The sequence below is a fragment of the Haliotis asinina genome, chromosome 11 (assembly GCF_037392515.1).
Source record: "Haliotis asinina isolate JCU_RB_2024 chromosome 11, JCU_Hal_asi_v2, whole genome shotgun sequence".
NCBI lineage: Eukaryota > Metazoa > Mollusca > Gastropoda > Lepetellida > Haliotidae > Haliotis > Haliotis asinina.
The window spans coordinates 47,521,432-47,541,768 of record NC_090290.1 but is presented as its reverse complement, the minus strand read 5'-3'; the positions used below and the strand labels follow the sequence as shown (position 1 = coordinate 47,541,768).

The window sequence follows — 20,337 nt, the reverse complement described above, 5'->3', positions numbered from 1 at the left end:
GAAGAAGAAAGGTGGTCTATGTATGTCTGTGTCTACCATTATGATAAATCTATCTGTTTGATTTAGTTGCATAACATGCGTCTGATTTTTTTCTGTGATATCTGTCAGTGGGTCCCGTTATGGTGCTGGAGTACTGCAAGACTGGTCAGCTGGACAAGTGGCTGACCAAGCAAAGATTAAACATCACCAGTGACACCCTCGACAGGATACAGAACTTTGCCTTGGAGATCGCGCGTGCCATGGAGTACCTGGCATCCAAAAAGGTCAGTGTGTGTAGGAAATGTAGCAAACTGTTGGACAAATATATTCTACCCTAACCTGAATATTATTCAGTAGTACTGCAGTGCTCTTTAATATATATAACTTACTGATCAACTTGACAACTCCCAGTAGAGTTCCCTTTTCCTTCAAGCATTAAAGTTACAAGAGGTAGTACATTGTTCATTGCCCTGTACCAGTTAACACCGACTTTCAAACTGCTGCTGTCAGGTTGGATTTGAACATGGTATTCATATGACTGTCTATTTTCTGTATATTTTTATTATTAATTAAGTAATATTTATTATTGGGTCACAACGTTTAGTGTTTTGAATAATAATTATGATGGATCACATTTCGTATAATAGATTGTCAGCATTTTGGTAGCAGGCTGTCAGGGAATTATCTGCCCTTTGTTTTCTATTTGTACTTCCGGGAGGCTGCCAGCGATGTCTACGGTGTTGGCGATGGTCATGTGTGCCCGAACTTTCGGGAAATGACTGAATATATATAACAAGAGTCATCAGAAGATGACATACCCCCCCCCCCCACACACACACACACACACATATTTCAAAGGACAAATCATCTGACAGTTACTTATTCTGTTTTAGACCAAGTCACAATTGCTTGCATGGAATTCATGAAAAATATAAATGCCATATAGTTGTAATCAGAAAAAGTCACCATTTCAAGATCTGTCTCATATATCTGCCAAGATCTTTTGAAAGATATGAAATGGTTTTCGAGTTGTGATCCGGAAAGGAAGTCAGCAACGTGTTCATGGAACCGAGAAAATAATACATCATAAAAACCTGTTAATAGCAAAAGGCACCACTTTGGGGTCTACCACACATATACACCAAGTTTTACTGACAGATATTAAGAAGTTTTTTAGTTCTGCTCCGGAAAGGGAACACACCTCTCACTTTTGAGAGTAAGTCAGACCGTTTCCATGGAAACCGATAAAATAATAAATGACAAAAAACTGTAAATAGCAAAAGGCACCACTTTAGGTTCCGATTGATGTATCTACCATGTGTTGCAGAAAAATATTGAATGGTTTTTAAGTTCTGCTCCGGAAACGAAGCACATCCCTCCATTTTGAGACTATCTCCGAAACGTTTCCATAGAAACGGAGAAAATAATAAATCAGAAAAACATGTAAATAGCAAAAGGCACCACTTTGGGGTCTCACTGACAAGTAACACTGACAGATATTAAAGGTCACATATAATCTAATAGGGTACAGACGCAAAATCACGTGCTGACATCGTTATAAATGAAACCCCGTCATTAAAAATGCTAATTTCGATCTTTAATTACCTTAAGTCGACCTTTTTGTCAACCGTGCACAATTCTCACCCGCAAACGAAATTTCAACCAATCAGAGCGGCGCGTCTCCGTGACGTAATAGTGGGTATAGAAATGAGGGTCTGTGCAGTATTCATCTACATTTCAGGGGTTGAACTATTTCGTTTACAGGTTTGTACAAACCCTAAATCGCGAAAGCAGTTGAGAAAAATGAAAGCTATATGTTCTCACAATCTACTATCATTTAGTTTTGTCTCCTGCTTTGCCTAGTTTTCGAGTTACAACCCTTGTTTTCAGAGACGATTCTGTCAAAATCACTTTGTGTCGCTAGGTTGTAATCCGTGTTTGTTGGTACAAAAACCTACACGTTATTTGCCATCATTCACTTGATGCCCAGTTAATGAATTTATAACAGGTATAATGAGTGGTAACGCCACTTAGATAACCCGACAAAGGCCCTCGTTTGGCATTTCTTTTGTCTGGATAACACGCTGATAACACGCTGATTGTTTAATTAGTTTTATGGGGATTAAAATGGGGGATTTGTCAAAAGGTAGTGTTTATGTATGTACATTTACTAATCTATACTGAATACAATCTGTCGTGTCTGTGTCTATGTAAAACAACGCTCTTCTTCCAAAGGATTAACCACCAATACATTGATTGATTGCTCATTATTGGCTAACTAAATAACTTTTTAAAAAGAATGACGCATATTATGCAATTAGTTGCCAGGTGTGCTATCTTGGGTAACCAATGAAACTATACAGCAATGTGAAAAACCTGAAACGATACATCACGTTTTCGTATATTAGACTGTTAAAAGGGAAATCTGGGAAATCTGCAGATGAATTATACATCACTTATTTTTGTGGATATTGATGGATACATTCCTCGAAGAAGGTAAGAGCCTGACATCGTTCCTATAACTTTAATTTTAACATTTGCATTTTTGTTTTTAATAAGTTGTCGTAGCTTTCAACAGAACCATTCTTTTCGTCGTTGAGTGTAATGATGTAGACGACATACACTAGGGCATGCGTGCGAATTATGATTCATATAAGAAAACTATGAAATGTCTACATATTACATTCCGGTTATACATTCGCAAATCGCTTCTTTTTGTTAAGTTTGAAAATGCATACAAGTATGATTATAAAGTAATTAGGATTATGAGACCAAGTATAAAGACGTTTATTGACAAGTGTCTACAACATGGTGAGTGAACGTTACAAACCAAGTAAATTTAGCAAGTGAAGAAATTTATCGCGCAATAATTTCACTTCGACCCCGACCTCGCTTAGGTTATGTCACAGGTTGTGTCATGCAAACTCCTTCTGGTAATGATTCAAATACATATTTATGTAGTTTTGATTTTCTAACTTGATGAGAACAAACCATACATAATCTCATTAATTCAAATGGATTTGACTTCACGATTTTCAAAAATGGCGGCGCCCGATCTTGGGATGAATGCTAGTTTGTTTTCACCGACTTACAAAATGACAATTACTTTCTACTGGTAGTAAAATATGTATTTTCTTGATGGACATTAGGAGTTTACATGATATTGCTTATAACATAACAATTTCACTCTTGGAAGTGAGGTGGAGGTCAGTATAACATTGCTTGCAATATAAATGTCACTTCGACCCCCACCTTGTTTCCTTGAAAGAAGTCCTTATGTTAAAAGTTGTGTCAGGCAAAATCCTTTTGGCTATGATTCCGATGCATACTTAACTACTAGGAAAAAAGTAGTTTTGATTTTCTAACTTGATGAGAACAAATCATAATCTCAATAATTCTAACGGACTTTAGCCCGTGACTTTCAAAATTTTCTAATTTCTGACTTTCGATTTTCAAAAATGGCGGCGCCCTGTCAGAGGTTGAATGCTATTTAAGTTTGTTTTCACCGACTTACAAAATCAAAATTGCTTTCTACTGGTAGTAAAATATGTATTTTCTTGATGGACATTAGGATTTTACATGACACTGCTTATTACATAACAATTTCACTCTTGGAATCGGTCAATATAAGGGGTCAATATAATACGATAATATTGTCACTTCGACCACAACCTCGTTTCCGAGGAAGAAAGCGTTATTTCCATGCAAAATCCTTTTGGTCAGCAATGTGTAGTAAGCAGTTTTGATTTTATAAACTCGATGAAACTCCATTTTCTATCCTGGAAGCGTGGTAGGGGGCGAACCATCCGATTTAGTATACACCACAGGCTTCCACAAAGCTCACTCCGCACACACAAACAACCTGTTTAAGCACAAACTATGGGGTCCGGTGGAAATCTGTGCATAGTGACGCCATCATCCGACCCCAAGGAACAATTGACGCCAACACAACAATTCGGCATGTCTTTGGTGACGTCGAGAAATCAGGAAAATGACGAGCTTCCTACACATTTTCTATACATTTAACTGGAAAACGGTCCTTCTATGACGTCACTGTAGGGCTCTGGCGACAGAGTTACGTAACCTGTCTGCTGTTTCTCTTGCGGGCGAGAGAGGGGCAGACGGCTTTTTAGCAACTTTTAAGCGCTTGGTATTAATTAACCACAAGTATTTTTTTAAAGAAAATGGTGATTCGTTTATGACTAACCAAAAGTCTTTCATATGCAGTGATAAAAACAGTACCAAAAAATTGAGTTTAGTGGTCCTTTAAGAAGTTTTTGAGTTCTGCTCCGGAAACGAAACACACCTCTCTCCTTTGAGACTAAGTATGAAACGTTTCCATGGAAACCGAGAAAATAATAAATCACAAAAACCTGTACATAGCAAAAGGCACAACTTCAGCTTCTGACTGATATATCTACTAAGTTTTGCAGAAAAATATTGAACGGTTTTAGAGTTCTGCTCCGGAAACGAAACACACCTCTCACTTTTGAGACTAAGTCCGAAACGTTTCCATGGAAACCAAGAAAATAATAAATCACAAAAATCTGTATATAGCGAAAAGCACCACTTTAGGTTCTGATTGATATATCTACCAAGTTTTGCAGAAAAATATAGAACGGTAGTTGAGTTATGCTCCGGAAACAAAATGATTACGGACGGACGGACGGACAGACGAGGGGGTCGACAATATCCCCCCGCATTACATCCCGGGGTGATAAAAAAGCTGGTTGCCGTGTTGCGACACGGACACATTCTGGAGTATATTCATCATCGCCAACAAATCCGTCAACGCCTGAATCAACATTAACTGCTGTCAGAACGCTCGCTGTGTTTACATTCTACATGATTGTTTCTCTCTATTTCTCACTAAGACTTTGGTGAGTTTGCTACATCATATTTTGTGACTCATTGACAGATTTTGTCTCTTGTATTGTACTTGAAATCAGTATTGTTAAATTGACTTGTGACTTTGTATGCCTTGCTCTCTTGGATTATTAATAATACAATTTGAACGTTTATGACTTGTCTTTGTTCTGTTTTGCTGGTTCACGGGGGATTTCTTACATCGTTTGTCACGGCGAATTCTTAACCGTAACACAAGGATCAATAATTATTCAAAGATTGTATGCCTACCAAGGTACTAGAATAGACCAAGATCAGGGCAACATTCTCACTGCCATGCATAAAGTATTCAGGAAAATGGACACGTCGATACGTGACATAAAAGTTTATGTCAATGATTTGCTACATGGTTAGTTATGTTTATTTTATCATTTTAGATAACTTTTGCTTTATGTAACTTTTGTGGTATTCACAGATCATTTTCCTGTTAGTATTCTTCATCTTAGCACATTCATTTTCTTGGCTTCAATCATTTCAAAGTAAGTTTAGAACTTCACAATGATTCAGTGGTCATTAGGACATCGTCATTTCCAGTTTTCCGGATCGCGTGAGTATAGCACAAAGCCAATACTGCAGCTAAAACAGCAAGGCACCCATGAAGAGCCACCTCCTCGTGGTGGGTGCTGGGTAACGCTAAGTGCTCTTCTCCCGTGTGGACCCGGGACAGAATGTGTTCACAGCACCCCATTGCTTGTCGTAAGAGGCGACTAAATTGGGCAACCTGTTTGCCGTGGGTTGCGTCCCGTGTCGGTGCAGGACGGGATCCTGGTGGTTGAGGGCACTTCGGCCCTTACTTCACCTAGACGGGTGGTTGAATGGGCCCGATTCAACCAATCGGCTGGTCATGCCAAGCCCTGTGCATGGACTGTGTATGTGTCTTTGGCACAAATTTGATTTGAAATTGTTTTGAATTTCGGCTTTAGCACTACTGGTGATCTGTAAGTTTTGATTGTGAATTCTAATATGAACTTTGCCTAGAGTCTTATGCCAGAAGGCGATGGCTCATGGGCCAGTCTGGTAGTTTAATTATTTATAATTCTTCTACTGGAGTATATCATCCGGGTATCCTTGGTGCTGCAAGCTGGAGGCCCGCTTGCTTTAGCATTGTCCTTGTGATACTCCGTGGTGGGTGGGGAGCTCGGATGATGAACAATATGACACAAACCATGGCTTATGAAGTACCCCACAAAAAAACAAAGGGTCCACTTGAAATTGATCCTGTTGATACTGACCACAGACCGTCTCTATCGATTGAGTATTGGCCACGTTTCCTTGTTATTGAGACTCCGGACAAGACCCCATTAAAGCTGAACCCTTTTACAGTATCTAAAGGCATTCAAGGTATTGCTGGGGATGTTAAGAACATTCGGCGCTTACGGTCGGGTGCGCTACTAGTTGAGTGCAGCAAGAAACAGCAAGCATCTAATCTGATGAGTATTGAATCTTTTGTGGGCATTCCGGTCACGGTCTCTGCTCACAAGACCTTGAACACTAGTAAAGTATCATCAGAGATCGTGACCGAACTTGATATAGCATGTGAAATGAAAGATCAACGTGTGCTATATGTGAAGCGCTTTTCAACCCGAAAAAACAATGAAACATTTCAAACTAATATCTATCTGTTTACTTTTTCATGTCCAAATGCTCCTAAATCAGTGAAGGCAGGCTATTGTAACATAGAAGTTGATACCTACATCCCCAACCCGCTCAGGTGTTTTAAATGCCAGAAATATGGACATGGCGTGAATACTTGCACATTGTCTGTTGTGTGTGCTCACTGTGGTGAGAAAACACACACAACAGAAGATTGTGACAGTGATTTCAAAAAATGCACCAACTGTTCAGGCAACCATTCATCTTCTTCGAAACAGTGTCCTATTTGGAAAGAACAAATGGAGATAAACAGAATAAAGTTTACTCAAAATATCTCCTTTTCTGAGGCAAAAAAAACCTGGTTAAAACGTCTGATCTTCCAGAAAGTTACGCTACAGTAGCAAAAACATCATCGGAGTCTACCTCAAAAATAACAAAATCATCCACAGGATGCCAAACTACCTTGACTTGGATCTCCACAGCTTTTATACCCTGCTATGTCATCTCAGACTGAGGAATCACTTCCTAGTACATCAAAGTCGTCTTCTGATCACAAATCATCATCATCTCAGTCACACTCAAAATCTCAATCGACAGCTGATAATCAACAAACTGTGAAAGGTAAACCGAAGCCTAAGCCTGATGCTTCAAAACAACAAAGTGGCAGAGCTCCTAAAGGGTCACAAAATAGAATTCAGTTGTTTAACAGATATGGGTCTCTTGAAGACATGGACGTTTCTGAAAACGTCCATTCTAGGGCACATAGCTTGTCGCCCTCCAAAAGAGTGCGGGGTAGATCCCCAATAAATCCCCCTAAAAGATAGTTTATTCCAATAATATTGTACAGTGGAACTGCAGAGGACTGACGACTAATTTACATGAATTACAGCTATTAGTCCAAGATTTTACACCTTCAGCGATATGTCTCCAAGAGACATATTTAAAACAAACAGATACATTTGACCTTCGTCATTTTAATGCATATCATACTTTTTCACCTCCGGGTGATAGAGCCACTGGTGGGTCATCAATTCTAGTCAGACAAAACGTTATTCAAAGCCCTGTTTCACTAAATCCTAATATGCAAGCTGTTGCTGTGAGACTTACATTACATGTAGCGTTTACGCTATGCTCGCTCTATATTTCGCCGTCTTCGACGTTTGCCAAAAATGATCTGCAAGCTCTCTATGACCAACTCCCGAAACCATGTATTATAATGGGAGATTTAAATGGGCACAACCCACTCTGGGGTAGTGTAAATATAAACACTAAAGGGAAAATGTTGGAGGACTTTTGTTCTGACAATGATTTATGTATTTATAATGATGGTTCAAGCACATATTTACATCCTGGCACAGGGACCTATTCTGCTTTCGACTTGTCATTGACAAATTCTGAACTATTAAATGAATTCGAATGGTCAGTCCACGATGACCTATGTGGAAGTGACAATTTTCCTACTGTATTAAAAGCTGTAACTCCATCCGATGTTCCTCCATCATCAAGACGAATTTATAAAGGCTAACTGGGCTTTATATGAAACACTGTGTACGGAGAAACTTACACCGGAAAGTTTTATTGACGTTCCCGACGCTATTAAATGCTTTTCTGATGAACTGATTCCATAGCTGATGAGTGTATACCAAAGTCCTCTGTAGTTCCACACATAAGAAAACCATGGTTCAACGATGAGTGCAAACAAGTTAGGAAGGCAAGGAAAAAAGCAGAACATTATTTCCTTCGCCATCCTATGGTGCATATTTTAAATAAATTTAAGATTTTAAATGCTAAGGCACGGCGTACTTTTAAACAGAACAAACGTCAATCTCAGCAAAATTATGTATCCAAAATAAATTCTCGGACACCTATGTCCAAGGTATGGAACATGGTCCAGAAAATCAAAGGTAAAGGTACTACATCTAGTGTCCATCATCTTAAACAGGGAGATCAATTGCTTACTGATAAATCGGATATTGCTAATAAACTAGGTGAAACCCTTGCTAAACATTCTTCCTCTTCAAATTATGTATCAAAATTCCAGCAATATCAAAAACAACAAGAAAATTTAAAGAAAACTATTAATTTCAATTCTGATAATGGGGAAGATTATAATGAAACTTTTTCTATTCATGAACTCCATACTGCTCTTGATCAAGCTCATGACACTGCTACAGGAGCTGATAACATACATTATCAACTCCTGAAACATTTACCAGAATCCTGCCTAGAAACTCTCCTGAATATTTTTTATCATATTTGGACATCGGGTGACTTTCCTCCCTCATGGCGTGACGCCATAGTAGTACCAATACCTAAACCTGGACGTGATCATACGGATCCATCCAATTATCGTCCGATTTCATTAACTAGCTGTGTTTGCAAGACCATGGAACGCATGATAAATAATCGACTTGTTTGGTACTTGGAAACAAATAATCTCATAACAGATATACAATGTGGTTTCCGTAAAAACAGAAGTACTGTTGATCACCTCGTGCGACTGGAGTCATTTGTTAAAAACGCACTAATAAACAACCAACACGCTGTGTCTATCTTTTTTTATCTTGAGAAGGCATATGACACTACTTGGAAATATGGCAGTTTAAGAGATTTACATGACTTCGGGTTGCGAGGTCGTTTGCCTAAATTTATTGCCAACTGTTTAAATAACAGACAATTTCAGGTCCGTGTGGGTTCTACCCTGTCTGATCATTACAATCAGGATCAGGGTGTTCCACAAGGCAGTATTTTGTCTGTCACACCTTTTAGCATCAAGATCAACAGTTTATCAAAAGTTTTAAACGATTCAATTGATGGATCGTTATTTGTGGATGATTTTAATATTTCTTGTCGTGGGAAAAATATGCATACCATTGAACGACAACTGCAGTTGTGTTTAAACAAGATAAATAAATGGTGTCTTGAAAACGGCTTTAAATTTTCGAAATCGAAAACTAACTGCATACATTTTTGTCGTGAATACAAACCACATAAAGACCCTGATCTGTCTCTAGATGGCACACCAATTAAAGTTGTGAAGGAAGCTACGTTCTTGGGTCTCATTTTTGACTCCCATTTAACGTTTTTACCGCATATTAAATCACTTAAAACTAAATGCCTGAAAGCACTTGACTTATTGAAAGTGGTTTCAAATTCTAAATGGGGAGGGGATCAAGCTACCCTTCTCCATCTATATCCATCTCTCGTGCGTTCGAAACTCGATTATGGCTCCATTGTCTATGGTGGAGCCTGCAAAAGCAACTTAAAACTATTAGATTCAGTCCATCATCAAGGTCTAAGACTTTGTCTTAGCTCCTTTAGAACTTCACCTGTTGACAGCCTGTATGTCGAGGCTGACGAACCATCTCGTGAGCAGCGACGTATAAAATTAGCTTTACAGTATGTAACAAAACTATATTCAAATGAGTCAAACCCTGCATATAACTGTGTTTTCAATCCCCTGTATGAGGATTTATACAATAAGAACTCTTCTCTTGTTCCGCCTCTTGGTTTAAGAATAAAACCACTTATTTCTGCTGCCAGCATTGAGCTGGAAAACATAGCTCCTTTCCGTCTTCTTTCTTCTCCTCCTTGGCAGTTGGTTAGGCCACAAGTTGACCTAACATTAACGACTTTTAAAAAATCAGAAACGAATGAATTACAGTATAAACAAGAATACAATCAATTAAAACATAAATATAACAATTATATATCCTTATTTACAGATGGGTCCAAGGACGGTGGCGCAGTTGCTTGTGCCACTGTCATTGGATCCAGAACAATATCTTCTAGATTACCAGATAATAGTTCTATTTTTACAGCTGAAGCTAACGCCATATTAACAGCTCTTAAATATATTCAAAGACACCCTAAACGCAAACAATATATAATCTATTCAGATTATCTTTCATGTCTTCAGGCGATTAAAAATTTGTCGTGTAAACATCCACTTTTAATTGATATTATTGAAATGTATAATAATCTTGCTACTGGCCAATACGACATCGTCTTCTGTTGGTTACCAAGCCACATAGGCATTTCTGGTAACACAATGGCCGATCTTGCTGCCAAGGCAGCACTCAACAAATCTGTGACACCGCTTCTTATTCCCTACAGTGATTACAAAGCCACCATTAGATCTTATATCCGTGATCTGATGCAAAAGAAGTGGGACACCCAAGTGGGTATAAATAAATTACATGAGATAAAACCTTACATTGGTTATACCCACTGGGGCTGTCAGTCCAGATTTGAAGAGGTCATACTACGACGATGTCGTATTGGCCACACTAGATATACTCATGCATACCTGTTGCAAGGTGAGGATCCTCAATTTTGCATCCCTTGTGATGAGAGAGTCACGGTCAAGCACATTCTGCTTGACTGTGTTGAATTCTCCATCACAAGGGATAAGTATTTTACAGTTAAAACAATGAAGGATCTTTTTACCAACGTTAATTCTCATTTTATTATAGGTTTTTAAAAGAAATTGATTTTTTGGTTGAATTTTGAATAATATGTTTCTGTAAATAGATGTATTTTAATGATTGGTAGTTTGAATTAGTAACTTGAATTGTTGGTGGCTGTACCCTCAAAGGGGGTTGAAGTATTGTAAAATTATTGTCCTCCTGAGAGGGTACGTAAGTCCACAAACATTCACAGTAAATTTAAGTCTACCAGGTTTTTAATCGTAGTATTCATGTTCTTTTAATTTTGGCTAACCTTTCGTACAATCGCCAGCAGCTGAGGGGATGATGTAAATCCAACTAGGGTCCATGTAGGTAGCAAAGGTACTGTAAGTCCCCATGGTCCCTAGTGTGGTGATCTACCTTCAGTTGTTGGCGATCTATAGTCTGTTTTTATATTGTATTGTCTAAATAGTGCTATTAGTTTTAACTTTCCATACTAGTTTTAATTAAAATTGTGATATTCTAGTTGTTTTACTGTCCTTCGTTGACAGATTTTTCCACATGTATATATTTAATTTAAATGTTCTCGTCACGATATGGCTGAGATATTGCCGATGTGACGTAAAATATTAACACACTCACTCACTCACTAAAACAGCAATCATAATTTTCACTGTAAAGCCGTATAGCGATAGTGATGTGTGGGACACCTTCACAATATGACAGGGTATGTACAGCCATATGACAATCACATTTAAGGCCTTTTTAGGGCTTTTTTAAGGCCACTTCAGCCAAATCTAAAGGACACTGAGGATCAGTTACTAATAACCATGTACTGGATAACAGATTTGTATTGAATTTGACATGTTTGAACACAACAAACATTAAAACACGCACGCTAGTCTCAAATATTGTTTGTGATGATTAAATCTGTGTCACAAAATTGAGCAATGTCTTGTCATTGTCTTGTAATCTGTACATAAACAATTAGTCTTTTCACACACTTTCTAGTTTCTAATCCCTTAACTCTTCCAAAATAGAATGCATTCTTTTTTCTACATCACCAAGTTGTTCTTCTTTGTCCTTTGCTGCCCGCCTCATAGCATTTGACTTAGAAAGTCAAGTCACCTGACCAGATTGTTCTGCCTTTTCTGCAAATTCATCTGCTGTTTTCTTCATGCTTTGAGCATCATCAACACATCAACAAGTCTCTTCTTCCTTGCTTTCAGATCATTCAGTTCGTCAAGTACGTGCTTTCTTTTCTGTTGCTCTTGTTGTGTTTTCTTTTCTTTTCTCTGGTCTTCTATATACTTCTAATATTTTTGTCTGGACATGGATGCCGTGACAAGCAATGGATTATCTATAGGAACATTCAGTATTCCATCCACACTGTTAACATGGTCACAAGTTATCCTCTGGGCAATCAATGACTTTTGTTTTAGATTTTCCACTTCAAGTTCCTTATTGACGGAAAATCCCCTCTCAACTGCAGCCTGTCCATGACTAAGGACCAACAGCATCTTTACAATATCTCTCAGTTGACCATATTCAGCCCCTTCCATCAAAGACAAATGGAATTCAGCCACTCTAGAAGACTCATCTTTATGATTGAATTCTTAGAATTTGCTTCTCCCAAAAAGGGGTATGATGACAGTCCAAAAATGTCCCATACTGGTTAAGAAGTGCATCACAGTTCTCATCATTCAATCTGCCACTGTTCACCAGCTGTGGCATTACTGTCTTGAATCTTACCCTGCAATTCTTTGCATTTGCTTCCATATCTGTTGGGCTGAAGCAGGATAAATATCGTACCAATGAGTACGACAGAGGACACTTGGTCAGAATCTTTCCAACTGTTGAAGATAGAAAATCTGTGCAGTTCATTCTGAACTCCATTGCTTGTTTGTCACTCACTCCACTCTGTACAGCAGTTTTCAACTCTTTTTCTGCTTGGAATCCAATCTCTACCTTCCTGTAGCTAATGAAATTTTGTTTGTCTGAAATGAGCTGTTTTAGCTCCTCACATGACTGAGCCTTTGACAGTTCCTCTTCCTTTATGAAACACCTCATCATGTTTGTTACTAATGTGTTTATATCCTGAGCCAAGAAAAACACCATAGGTTTATCACACTGTATATGGTTGCAAATGATTTGAAACATACTTGAAGAAGTACAGTTTTGCTTTCAGAAGTATATCAGTCGTCAGTTCAAACACAGTTTCATATGACTTGCATGTGGGCGCTGACACTTTCTTTTCCTTGACTGCTTTCACATACTTGTTGATGTTGTCAAGTATGTCCAAAACTCTGTTGCATACGGGAATATTTTCCTACCAACGATGGGAAACAAACTTAAGTGTTAATCGACTAGATTGTGATATTGAAAATCATGATCCCTCATTAATGTTGTCAGGTATATTATGAATTTAATACTTACCTAAAAATGTGGATCCAAAGTATCTTGTAACAACTATGTTGTTGTTAAAGTATCTGATATGAATATCCATTTGTTTATCCTGAGATTTCTTATTCAAACCTTCATGAAATAGAATAGTGTTTGGTCCTCGAATATTCCCAAACAATAAATCTTGGAAATGCTGTGAAACACCAAACACGCAAAAATATGCAGTCTTCTTGGGACCACATGTAAAACGTTTCGCAATGTCACTGTCAGGGAACATGTGTTGGAACACTTTGTCAGTATTTCCATTCGACCGATAAGAGTTATGATCGGTGACCGTTTTTAGCGTCCATAAAATTTCTGCCTTCAGAACGGCATTGTCTGCTACAAATGTTTAGATCGTGTTTGTTGCCGATTTTGCAGAAGTTGTACTTTCCGATTTTGGTGGGGCTGGAATAGTGAGAGTCAGTAATTCACTGGGAGAATTAATTTCACCGCTCGATTTATCATCGTTGCTCGTTGTTGGCACTTGCAAGAACAAAGACATGGATGACCGTACGCTTGAGCAACGTGCTCTTTCGTTTACCAGATGCGAATTACTTCGTGCGTGTGATTTTTAAGCTGACTTGCCCATCTTCCTCAGATCGATTGTCTTGTAGCAGACATTGCATAATGCCTTGTGGCGATCCCCTTTGAATGTATCTACCCAAGAATATTTCTTCTTCAAGTTGACATTAAAAACAGTGGTCGTCACTAGGCCTAATGCGCGAAGCACCCTTGCTGCCATATATAGCATTAACCTATGACCCCTGTACATGGCAGTGCCTGACAATGCCAACTGGACACGCGACAAGTTTTAGAACGGCCGTTATAGAGCAGTAGATTTATAAGCATTCCCAATATGTATATTCTTGAATAGAGAGATCAAAATTTTCTGCTGGAATCATTTTGTGGATACATATTGTTCCACTTAAAACAGCTCACGTTTTATTTAATTGAAGTATTATTTAACTACAAGATATTTTCTTAATTTGTACATAAGCTGCCCATCTTACCTATATTCAGCAATAGTTTGATCCAATACAGGTCATGAAGTCAAAAAATGGAATGGTCCATGTTCTTGTCAGGTAATGCCAATACTTTGGTATGTAAATAACGGTTTCGTAAATGACGGTTTCGTGGCACACAAATGCTAATGTTTCTCAACACTATCCTATCAGTGAATGCAATTTATCAAAATTTATTTAAAAAGTGTAACTTAAAAGCTGTGTAACTCTGCATGAATCTTCTAATTTGAAAACACTGACAGTATTTTCATGAACAGACAGTTTTAGATGCCAGGAATCCACATTTACCCTTGAGCTTGCTTGATCATGAATATGCCACGTGAACGTCCATTTTTATGCAATTACCTACATCTGATTGGTTGATAAGAAGGTCACCATCGATGATTGGCGGTTGTGCGTGAGCATTTTGAATAATGTATTTCCGTGAATGCTCGTGGTTTCCCGAACTGTGACGAAGCAAACTGTGATTAGTCAATGCATACATGTAAACTGTGATCCGACTTCACTTATGCTGATGTAGGGTCGCGTAACAAGCAGGAAGTAGACTATGGTTTTCTTGTTTATCTTCCGATCTTTTACGTTTCGATAACATATTGTAATAGATCTATTTTTTAAATATTTTTAAGGTCAAATTTAAGGCCTTTTCAAGGCAATCTTTTAATATTCAAGGTCCTTTTAAGTCAATGCTAAATTTAAAGACTTTGCAAGGCAACTGTCAAATTTAAGGTCTTTTCCAGGCCCGTGCGCACCCTGTATGAAATAAAGCTCATTAGCTCAAACAAAATTGCTCACACCTATTTGGGTTGTGAACCAAGAAATGATGACGTCACCACTCTGCTTAAAACCGATGGGAATGGAGCACTTAACTGCTTCGTATGATGAAGTGTTTGATTGTTTGGACAAGTCATATTATCAAGCCTTTAGTATGAAAGATATGTTTACGTGAGAAAGTATGCATCGATTCATCATCTGCGTGAGAGAGATCGGTATGTAAATTGTAACTATATACGTGTCTGATTTTAACTTGATAGTTTGATACAATTGTGTTTTTAAATTTACATAATTTTCATAATATTAAAGCTGTGAAACGGGTATATGAAAAATATCCGTCGATCTTTGGTATCCAATATTTTTATTCAAATGTAATTAACGGTTGTATATGCGTAGAATGGTTTTACCGTTGTATGACAAAGGTTTATAAGTACAGTCAGTGAATGACGAAATAGTTCCCATGTTCCTAACTTGAGTCGAATACTTACGAACTGGTAATTTCCTAAATTTAGACATCGTGGCTTTTTCAGATCGTTCACCACAAACTGGCTGCAAGGAACTGTTTGCTGACCAGCCTCCTGACGATCAAGGTGTCTGGGTGTGGCCCGATTAAGGCTGATGAATCTGCTGGTGGTGCCAAAGAAGTAAGAGTGCAGCCTGTGTCGATCTGATCAACTCAGTACCAGCGATTCATTAATATAAAAGAAATACTTTCTTTTCATAACTTATCTGAAATATACAAATTTCATACTATGACGTTAATACTATTATTTCAACAGCCCTCTGTCATAACCCTAATCTAATTACTATGATGATGTTTGCTTCTGACTCAGGACCGCATCCTCATTAAATGGACGGCCCCCGAGTGCCTCAGGTCCTTTAAGGATGCTAGCGAGAAGAGTGACGTGTGGTCCTATGGCATGACTATCTGGGAGATCTTCAGTATGGGTAGGTTCCGCACCTGGTTGCGACTTGAAGGACTCGGTCATGCCTGCATGATCTGGGCCTCCTTTCAAAAAGCACTAAGATGATCGTAAGTCACTAAGGCAACCTTTGTGCAATGTTAAAGAATGAGAGTTAAGGGTAACCTAAGTAAAGGTTGTATTTGAAAAGATCCCATGGTATATTTGGTGTAATATTTTGTTAGTAACAGGGAGTTTCATGCGAAAGCCTGATGCTGCAGTTTCGGAGAAACAATTGTCGCCATGTCAGTGAGTTTGTTCAACTTTTATCGTTACGTTTCTCATTTTATCGTTACTTCGATTAATTATGCCCATATGGGTACAATGTGTAACGTCCATTTTTGTGTCCCCAGTCTGGAATATTGCTAAAAGCGGAGCAAAAGTAAACTCACTGACTCGGTCTCTCGATTAATAATGGTGATTGATTTCGGGTGATTATTTGAGCATAATTAGGTCACGCAAACGCTCCGTTTTGATATCCAAGATGAATATTCTGTATACCTTAATGTGCCCACAGGCGCCCACCGCAGATCCGAAAATCGATAAACTAACTCCCGGCTTACTACCCAACCCCCTTACCATATAACCTGTAAAGGTGCATCACCAAATCACGGCGACGTGATCGAAAACAGGACAATATCGTCATTGAATGTATCGTATTTTAAAAGTCCCACGAGTATCAGAAGCTTCTGTCCACATTTCCGATGTGTGTGGGAGGCATGTACACAGGCCTTTCGAGGGGATGCACTTGTTGGTTTTAATAAAATCGCCAAAGACCGAGTGTCATATATCCATTCATTACCGTAATGAAATGTAAATGTAGTAAATATGTTATCGATGATTCATGTTTAACTGCTCTGTTTTTACACTGAAAACATGTAGTTAGAATGTAAAGATGCAAGATAAGCTTAGATGAAAACATGTTTAGAAATCTGTTTATACCCAAACTGAAAAAAAAACATGGGGACTGTTCAATGTAAACATGTTTAGAGTCTCACAGCCTTAAACAACATTCACGATATCTAAACATTGACATTATAACGGCTCGAAAATAACAGTTGTATTGATGCCGACTTACCTGTATTGTTTGTCATGCTTGACAACGGTAGAATGAGACATACCAAAAATACATTAATGGAATACATATGTTGTCACAGGAAATGTCTTGCTTTATTGACTGTTCAAGATTTGAATGTCACGACAACTGGATCTATGTATCAATACCAAGATCGACTCTAATATCAGCCATGCATATTGGTCTATAAATCCGAGAGTAAATATCATTGGATGTTTTTACCAACAGGAATTCAAAATATTATGTATTTGGTATCCCGGTTTCTATCTTTCAAAGGTGAGACACCCTACTCTGACATCACACTTCGTGACGTCCCAACGAGAGTCAAGGGCGGGCATAGACTGTCAAGACCGGAGTATGCCGAAGACATGTATGTAAACTCACTTTTGTAAAGGAATTCTTTACATATACTCATGGACATGAATTAAGCACCATCTGAATCCAAGGACATTTGTAAAAGAAAACATTGTTCCACACAGACAATCACAGCCCAGCTCAGTGGGATGCATATGTAAAGCACGTGCTTCACACAATATCACAGAAGCTATGGGTTGCATGTTCACAAACTGCTATGGTGTCAACCACAGATATTGAATAACTAACAGTGAAGGGCATCTGTAACATTCGTTGATGTTTGGGTATTTTTTCAGTCACTATCGACTGATGGAGGAGTGTTGGTCTGAGTCTCCGAGCAAACGCCCAGCCTTCAGTATCATCGTTGGCAGCCTGGAGTCCTCCTTCAGACTGCAACCTGATGAGCCTTATTACATCGAGATATGAGAGGGCAGGCACAGGCGTTTGTACACTTGAAACTCATCGACACACATATTCACACACGTACACACACACGCACGTTCTAGTTCTTGATAGTCAAAATGAGTATCTTCAACTGTCTTTTTTTACAAGAATGCATGAAAAAATTAATAATTCAATTATGTTTTTTACATCAGTCTTTTTCCTTCACGTAGAAATGACGAATCCCTAGGACGCAAAGTCCTCACTGGTCACGATGAAGTCAGTGTTGTATTGTGGGGTGCTCGGTGGTATAAACTAGCCCAGTGTTGTATTTTTTGGACCGAACCGATCAGGACTAAGCCAGTGTTGTATTGTGGGGACCTCTTGACGTTACTGTTAAGACTAAGCCAGGGGCCTCAATGGTCCAGACTAAGCCAGTGTTGTATTGTAGTGACCTCATCGGTCCATTGTAAGCCAGTGTTGTATTGTGGGGACATCACTGGTCACGACTAAGCCTTTGTTGTATTGTAGGACCCTCACTGGTAAAAACTAGGCCGGTGCTGTATTGCCCAAACTGATCACGACTAAACTAAGCTATCATTTAGCATTAAGAGGCATTGGCGTCTCTACACCTAAATTTATGTACATGAAAAAATATATCCATATCAAAGGAATCATCGTAAGAAGGTTATGTTACTTGCCTGATAATCGATTTGTTTCCGCCAAAGACACGTCAGTTCTAGTTCACCCACACTATTCATTTTGACGATGTGAGATCTGATCACTGGTGCAATACTACCCCAGCTTAGCAGAAACAAGAACACGTTTGTTCCTAAACTATTCCTAAATTATTCTAATTCATCATTCAATTGTACTTAATGTGTTTCAGTCTTATTATTGTTTGATTTAGCTGAATAAAATATTCAATGATCAACAATTCACGCTCTGTGGGCTGTATATTTATGTGTAGTCGATATTCCATAGCTTTTGTCGAAAATAGCATGTTATGAATGAATAACGGAGATGATCAACTCAGCGAGAAACATCAACATTGATGTGGATATCCAACTGACGTAAAGTCACACAGTTATGACACACATCACCCAAACGAAGTGTTTCGTACTATCCACGTGGCCGATACGCTTAATACTATCCATATGACGGATATGGTGTGACTCTTTCTGGCCATAAAACAGTCGTCGATATGCCTCAAATTTCCAGGTGGTTAATAAGATCCATGTTCTATAAATACGATGAGGTTAACATGTGAGGTGAGGTGTCATGGGGTTTACGCCATACTTCAGAATAGTTCGCTCATATGACGACGTGTGTGTGTGTGTGCGTGCGCGCGCGTGTGCCTGCCTGTACAGCCCAACTTAAGCTGGTTTATAGTACTAACTCTTTGAGATATCAGCTGAGCACAAATACTCTACTTAGACACATTATACTGACTAGGTGGCGACTGGTCCTTGTTTACACATTAATGTCGAGCGCCAGGCAGGGAACAACAAGTACCATTTTCTAATGTCGTTTGGTGTGATGCGGCCAGGGATCGAATCCGTGACCTGCTCTCCGAGTGCCACTACACCACAGATGTGGGTTAGATGTGGGTGAAACAAAAATAAAACGTTATCTGAAGCACTTCATAGTGTTTATAGAGCCAAGCACCAACGCCGTTCATACTATTCCACTAACGAGTTAATACTACCAATGTTACAAATGAGCTCAGTAAAATGCTGACGTTAAGGTATTGAACAATTCAAATGACACCGTGAAATAGCCGATGGTCTTACCATATTAACTCACACTTTCTGAATTCAACACAATGGGCGGAGTTACTATTGTCCGGCTATGTTAAAGCTGGGCAAGTGGGGAAACCGACTGGTTGATATGTTATAGCTCGTCACGCCAAAGACCCAGGTTCGACTCCCCATAAGGGAACAATGTGTGAAGCACATTATGGGTGTCCTCCGTGGTGATAATACTGAGATGTTGCTAAGAGTGGCGTAAAGCCGTACTCACTCGCTGTGCAAGGAATTAGGGTAGCAGGCAAATGTGATAAGCTTTCTCGCTTATCCCAATGGACTACAGCCATTAGAAGAGGTTTTAACTTCTCGGATGCCAGAGGGACATGCATGATTCGCCGCATTAACCTTCTCTTCGAATTCGTGCTGTGATATCTTTGAATCTTCTTGGAATATATGTGTGTGTGTGTGTGTATATATATATATATATATATATATATATATATATATATATATATATATATATATATATATATATATATATATATGAACACTCTAATGGGTTGTGTTTACAAAATCACGAATCTTCTTGGAATATATATATATATATATATATATATATATATATATATATATATATATATATATATATGAACACTCTAATGGGTTGTGTTTACAAAATCACGTTTCGCGCAC

At 38.5% G+C, this 20,337-nt stretch overlaps 1 protein-coding gene and 1 pseudogene across 1 annotated transcript in view; one reads left to right on the top strand and one right to left on the bottom strand.

The window, feature by feature from the left end:
• Positions 1 to 20,059, top strand: part of LOC137256080 (uncharacterized) — a 49,888-nt gene extending 29,829 nt beyond the window's left edge. The window contains exons 19-23 of the mRNA XM_067793778.1: positions 109 to 263; positions 15,655 to 15,768; positions 15,958 to 16,072; positions 17,438 to 17,531; positions 17,812 to 20,059. Coding sequence (XP_067649879.1) covers positions 109 to 263; positions 15,655 to 15,768; positions 15,958 to 16,072; positions 17,438 to 17,531; positions 17,812 to 17,941 — 608 coding nt within the window. The 3' untranslated portion in view covers positions 17,942 to 20,059. The remainder of the gene's footprint in view (positions 1 to 108; positions 264 to 15,654; positions 15,769 to 15,957; positions 16,073 to 17,437; positions 17,532 to 17,811) is intronic.
• Positions 11,901 to 12,448, bottom strand: LOC137256386 (uncharacterized; annotated as a pseudogene).
• Positions 20,060 to 20,337: the final 278 nt, after the last annotated feature.